The 6853-nt window shown below is 27.5% G+C and overlaps 1 protein-coding gene and 1 long non-coding RNA gene across 2 annotated transcripts; one reads left to right on the top strand and one right to left on the bottom strand.

The window, feature by feature from the left end:
• The first annotated feature begins 377 nt into the window (after window positions 1-377).
• Window positions 378-3404, top strand: LOC101262632 (uncharacterized). Its single transcript, XM_026032252.2, has 2 exons — window positions 378-885; window positions 2678-3404. Exons 1-2 carry the CDS (start codon window positions 466-468, stop codon window positions 3143-3145), a joined length of 888 nt encoding a protein of 295 aa, XP_025888037.2. The 5' UTR covers window positions 378-465; the 3' UTR covers window positions 3146-3404.
• A 1138-nt stretch (window positions 3405-4542) lies between these two features.
• Window positions 4543-6018, bottom strand: LOC112941897 (uncharacterized). The gene is made up of 2 exons (XR_003247550.2): window positions 5933-6018; window positions 4543-5265 (listed from the first exon to the last, which is right to left on the bottom strand). It is a non-coding gene; the product is annotated as an uncharacterized lncRNA (long non-coding RNA).
• Window positions 6019-6853: the final 835 nt, after the last annotated feature.

Below are 6853 nucleotides of genomic sequence, written 5' to 3'. Positions count from 1 at the left end.
AGGTGACAAATGCGGGTTGAATTGAATGTAAGTTGACTATAATGGGTCTTGTTAATAAATGGATGTTTAGTAGTTTATTGACCCTCCAAAAGTTAGTTGACGGAATGGGGTTAGACTTAAATAAACTAAAATACGAGTCAAAACTCAATTTGCTTAACTCTTAAGTTTGAATTGCTTTATTTATTTTTTTAACATTCTTTAGTACCTTATAAATATTATTTGTACCTTATAAAAAAGGATAAAAATTTTCTTAAATCAATTTAAGATATCAAACCAGTGTAAAAAAAACACTCGCACACACCATAAGTTTGAGAATCAGGTGCATATTTCTCTTGTTTAGGCTTTGAATAAGGAGAATCTTTACTCATTTATCCATTCCTATATATATACTTGACTAATACCTCTTCTTTTTAACTCAACAAACATTATATATATGTTTTGTCATCAAAAAAATATTATCAAAATATGGATTCGTCAAGCAAATTGTTCCAAATTTCTAGAGAGCTATCAGTGGGACATTCTTCAAGAATTCATTATTATAGAAGAGGTGAAGGGGTTCCATTTGAATGGGAAAAGCAGCCTGGAACCCCTAAAATTAATCCAACAAAAGAAGATGCCAATATACCACTTAGCCCTCCACCTTCATTTCAAAGCATAGGGCTTACTAAACCTTGTTTTGATGATCATGAATCAAAAAATTTCAAGGTTTGGATTACAAACAGGATGAAGAAATTGCATTCATCAAAACAATTTGCGAAATCGCACGATGGAGATAAAGAGTTTAACAACTCTAGTTCATCTTCATTTGATTCAAACACTAAAGAGAGGGACAAATCTTCAAGGGATTTAATGGAGGATTCATATTGTTGCAATCTCACATCAATGGTTGGTAAACATTCTAATTCTTTTTACTTGTGTCATTTTGTGTTAGTTACTATGTTTCAATTGTTCGTCTGGCTGTGATTTGAATGAAGTTTAAGAAAATAAAATTTATAAAATAAATAAATTACGTTTTGAGGTCTTAAACTAAATATATGTAAAATATACTAAAATATTTTTATAGTGAAAACATATCATGTGAAAAAATAAAACTAAAGAGTTAATAAAAAAATAAAATGGTTTCTTTTTTCAAATTGAAAGGGAAAGAATAAAAGATTTAGCATTTATTTTATTTTATTTTTTTGAATATTTTTTTCCAAGTATGTTATAAATATCATGTCCTTTAAATAATAATATCAGGTAATCTTCCATGAAAGGTGGGATTATTAGTAACTTAACAAATATGGCAAATTACATGCAACAAAAGGTTGATATAATTATAGTGATAGTATAAATATACTTTAATATTAGTAAGTAAATCTTTTCCTGAATAAGTTGATTAAAATAATTTTATAATTCTATGTACACACTAATTAAGACATCTAAAATAAAAATAAGAAGAACAAATAAATGATTAAATCAATTACAACACCTTGGGCGAAAATCCACTTAGTTTATTGTCTATCGCGTATAACAATGATTAGGAACACTTATTATGTCATGTGACATTTTAGAAAAGTTTTAAAATCATTTAGACAAACATAATAAATATGTTTTAGTTCTGCACATAATTTTGAACCTAAACTAATAATTCTTTGTCATATTCAGAATCGTTTTCACCACTCTTGTAAGGTTAAAAAACTTATGCAACTGTTTATTCACAAAAATAGTGAATGTGCGGATCTTGAAGCATTAGCGTTCAGCGGAGACTCTTCGGAGTGAAGTTATATGATATTAAGTTATAAATTAATAATCTATTATAACATATGCATTTATATATTTTATAATATGCTATTTATCCTAATTTCTAAGTTACCAATTATTATATACAATTACCTGTAATTGTCTTCTAAATGATATGATTTATTTAAATATTTTTGCACCTATTGTACTTTTTAAAACTCTATTTGTAAATTAGCATTAACGTTTTGACTAATTGCATTTGTTTTGCTTTTACTTTTGTATGTTCTTTAAGAAATCGATTTGGTTTTGAGAGAACAGATTCTTTTAACTTCCATCTTGAAAAATCAAATTCTCTCGAGAACGAAGACACAAAAAGGGGAAAAAAAAAGATCTTGGTGATCTCAACTTTTTTTGAGAAATTTACATAATAGTCCATCAAAATAATTGCCAGCAAATGGATATATTTTTTATATATATAACTATTCCCTCTCAAAGTTGAAAGTAAGAATTCTTAGTTAAATGAAAGTTTTTTTTACATTTGAATCTGTTTTTCTCGTAAAGAGAACCTCCTCCCGTGTGGAATTCTTGTCTTTATTCGCTTATGCTTTGCTCTTCTCGTAAAAGTCAAGTTCATGATTTTGCTCTAGTCAAAGTTCTATCTGGCTTTTCATTGAGAAAATAAAAGACAAATATAATTGTGAATCTAGAAGCCCGCTAAAAAGGCTTTTCTTTCTAGTTCGAGAGTTTTAAATAAAACAAAAAGTTATTTTATCTAGATAAATGGCTTGATTCTACTTCTTTCAATATCTTCTGTCTCAACTTATATGACGTACTTTCTTTTTTGGTCATTTTCAAATAAATGACACATTTTTGTATTAAGTAATACTTTGACTTTAAAATATTTATTTCATCCTTAATGAAATGATTTTTAGTCACGGAGCTAATTGTGTTGCAGGATAAAGAGGAGGGCTACAGAAAAATGAACAAGAGAGAAGAAATTGGTGAAAGATTATTTGTTGAGAGAATAGTTTCAAGAATGTCATCAGTAGACCAATCTTACTATAGAAGCACAGTAGAAGGAATTCCCTTTAAATGGGAAATGCAACCAGGCACTCCTATGGCTATACATACACCACAAAATGAAGTCATTCCACCACCTAGCCCTCCGCCAATGATACAAAGTTTAGCATTCCCTAAACCTTGTATTCCTCATCATGATCATCAACACAATAAACCTTCTAATACTTGGGAGAAAATCAAGAAAATGATCAAAAGTAGTCATCAAGATTCAGTTCTATCTTCTTCCATCTCAAAAAGGAAAGTGTTACCCTTGTCTAAATTTACAAAAGATGTCTTGGGGAGGAAATTTTGTTTCAATCCTTGGAAGATTAAAGCAAATCTTGCGTCTTCAAGACGCATATGAGTTACATTATAAATATATATAAACAAACAATAGTATGAATGAGACAGGAACAATAGTATGAACCATGAAAGGTTATATATTTAATACATGTAAGTTGAATTTGAGTATTGTTTCATCGATATTTATTATATACTTCTTGTGAAATTTAGCAATCTCCTTCATTGTGTTTATCATTGTATATAGATATTCGTGGATGTACATAATATACAGGAGATATACAAATATAATGGCGATATACATGAATATTTGTTTCTGATAATGTTTTAGTGATCGTGTTAATATGATGGTACTACTACATAGTGGAGAAATAATACTTCAGATATTTAATAATTTAGAAGAAAGAACATAATGTATTATGCTTTCTATGCATGATGAGACAAGCAGAAAATTAATAGAAGTGATAATCTGCTAGGTAGATGCATGTCAGCATCAATGTTACATCCTTGTGACAATTTCAAACATGATGAAATTTTATAAAAAAAAAATTATGACTTTTGAAATTCATGATCTTAAATAAATTTTTTTAATATGCATTTTAATATCAAATTAACAATATTAATTTGCTTGAGTTAGTGATGAAAGTGAGCATTATTTTATTTGTGCAACTCCTGCAACTACTATTACATGTTACACCTTTAATTAGTCCATTACATATTCTACAATATTAATATGTAAAAATTATGTAAATCACATAGTGTAAAACATAAATTATCTTCTATCCCTATTTTTTTTCAATTTACAAAAAATCCCTTATTTTTAAGAAGTTTTTGTTACATAATAAAACAGTCGGATACATTCTATATTATGCTATTTTATCCGTTTGTTGAGTGATTTGGGGGATTAAAAACTGAAATTTGAATTAATTCCTACTTTTAATATGCTACAGTTATTAATCCCATAAAAAAAAGCATTAACTTGTGTGTTTCAAAATCAGTTTTATCCAATATAAAACTCTAAATTAAATTATAATTTTTCATTAGTGATCTTCCCTTTTTTTTTGGCAGACTAATTCTTTTTTTTTTGTTAAACACTATTTAAATTGTATATTATATTTATATATCAAATACTTTATTTTATAATCTTTGTTCAAACTTACTTTAATCAATATTAATTGCGGATATTTCACCCAAATTATTGTCAGTTCTAATTTAATTTAATTTAGTAATATAGTATCATGTGTGTAGATACTTAAAAAAATTTCATATTTTGAAGGACAAATAATTGTTCGTAATATATATAAATCATAGTACTGAATATATCTTATTTGTACAAAAGATATTAATTTTTTTTAAAAAAAAAACTGGCGTGTATCTAGTGTAATAACTAGTATCACTGTTTGTGATATTATATATTTTGATATTTCATGTATCATATCCAAAATATAATTACGTATATAATTTTCTTTTTTTGTATCATGCAATATATTTACGTATATATAATAAGTGTTTTTTATGACAATAATTACATTAATGTAATTATTATTATAGTTTTGATACAATAATGACATTCATGTCCCAATAACAGTATACATAATTCCTGAATTCATAACGGTAATAAAAATAAAATTAAAGTAATAGAATAAATAATTTTAAAAATCAAAACACTTTCATAATTTAACAATATGTGTTGTTATGTTAATAAATACTTCAAACATCTTGTTTAACTCCAAAAAACAAAAAAAAAAATCAAACATTGAAAACTAACTAGCCTACATTAACAATTTCATCTTCAGATGATGGGTTTAATACATTCTTCATTCTTGAAGGGTCATCACTGTTGCTAACATATCCAGCATTCATCTTGTCGAGACCATACTTCAATAAAAGAATCGCATATCTTTTGCGAAGATAGCTACTCTTAAAACTATTACATGATATGTTGATTTTGTCACTCAGAATTCTGCATATACAACTACGAATAGTCCGCAATCACTACAAAAACAATAAGAATAATTATAAGGATGAATAGATACAAAAAATAAAATAAAATAATAAACAATACTCACAGGCTATCACATTTTTGTTGCATGTTGTCTTGAGCAAACTCCACATTAAACGAATGTTGTGGACCCAAAAGTTCTCCAGTTTTCTTGTCTTTATATGCATCCAATGCTGCCCAATCTGTTCTAACAACATATCATAAGTCAGTCAAAATGATACTTAATAGACACTTTATAGCCTAACATGATACAAAAAATGCAAAGTTGTACTTGATACATAAAGGTAACTACAATTATAAGTCTGTCTACTTGATACTAACATGATACAAAAAATGCAAAGTTGTTAATATGATACATAAAATGCAAAAATAAACTTGATACATAATTCTAACAACATATCATACGTCAGTCAAAATGATACTTAACAGACACTTTATAGCCTAACATGATACAAAAAATGCAAAGTTGTACTTGATACATAAGTGTAACTACAGTTATAAGTCTGTCTACTTGATACTAACATGATACAAAAAATGCAAAGTTGTACTTGATACATACGTGTAACTATAGTTATAAGTCTGTCTACTTGATACTTTATATAAACGACAAACTTTAACATGATACATGAGACATAAATTGTGCTTGATACATAATTGTAACAACACAATGCAAACCAATTATGCAAGCTCTTAGACTTGTTTTCAACCGATTTCGGATCTTCAAAAATATAGATTTGTTTAGAGTTTGAAGTGATTATTTGAGTAATCCCAATACTAAATGACAAATGATCCATGAAATATTAGAAAAATAGAAGAATGAAAAGAGAGAATCGAAGAAGAACACAATACCTTTCAAGAATATTGGACGAAAATGGCGGACAGAGTAGACGAAATTGGCGATTTGATTTTTTAAGGCGGACAGAGTAGACAAAAATGACAGACAGATTAGACGAAGACGGACGGACGGAGAGCACAATTTTGATTTTCAAAGGCTGACAAAGTAGACAAAAATGGCGGACAGATTAGATGAAGGCTGACGGATGGAGAGCACAAATTTTGATTTTCAAAATTGAGAAGATGAACCGTTGAGAAATTGACGCATTAATTTTGGTAGTGGTGTAAATGGGTTCTTTATTTGGGGAAAATAAAGAGTAAAATTAGGGATAAGATTTAATTGGTTAGGATTTATTAGGATTCTAATTTAATAATGTATCTGTTAAATTAGACTTATTAAAAAATAGGGATTTTAGTATTTTTTAAAAAAATAAGGGAAATATGGAGAATATGTAAACTTAAGTTGTATATTCAGGTAATTAATCCTATTAATATTTCACTACTTTGTTATTTGATCTATGAAAGAATTTTACATATAGAAATTAGGCGAAGTTAAGGGTGTAAATGATTGGGTTGGTTTGGATTTTTCAACTATCAAACCAAACCATTTGTATAAAAAAATAAATTTATAAACTAAACTAATAAAATTCGGATTTTTATGGATTTTTCAACCTCAAGTTGGTTTGGATTTTTAAAAAATCAAATCAAATCAAACCAAACCATCGTGTCGAATTTTTTAATTTATGAATCAAACCAAATAATAAACCTCAATTTTTTCTTATCAGATTTTTGGATTTTTCGGTAAAGTTTGCATACAAACATATAAGGGAAAATTGTATATACTGGCAAACTAATAAATCAAATTAATTGCTATAGCCACCCTTTGATTTAATTGTGTCCTGTAGCAAACTGTTTGTCAGTCACTTCTCTCCCTCA

Source organism: Solanum lycopersicum, chromosome 7, assembly GCF_036512215.1.
Source record: "Solanum lycopersicum chromosome 7, SLM_r2.1".
NCBI classification, from domain to species: Eukaryota; Viridiplantae; Streptophyta; class Magnoliopsida; order Solanales; family Solanaceae; genus Solanum; species Solanum lycopersicum.
The sequence above is the reverse complement of the archived record's forward strand: the minus strand, read 5'-3'. Positions and strand labels throughout refer to the sequence as shown.

Bases quoted from the DNA above. Each gene is read 5' to 3' on its own strand.
- LOC101262632 (XM_026032252.2), top strand. From the start codon at position 466: ATGGATTCGTCAAGCAAATTGTTCCAAATTTCTAGAGAGCTATCAGTG. The intron at 886-2,677 runs GTTGGTAAACAT...ATTGTGTTGCAG, and splicing joins GTTGCAATCTCACATCAATG to GATAAAGAGGAGGGCTACAG.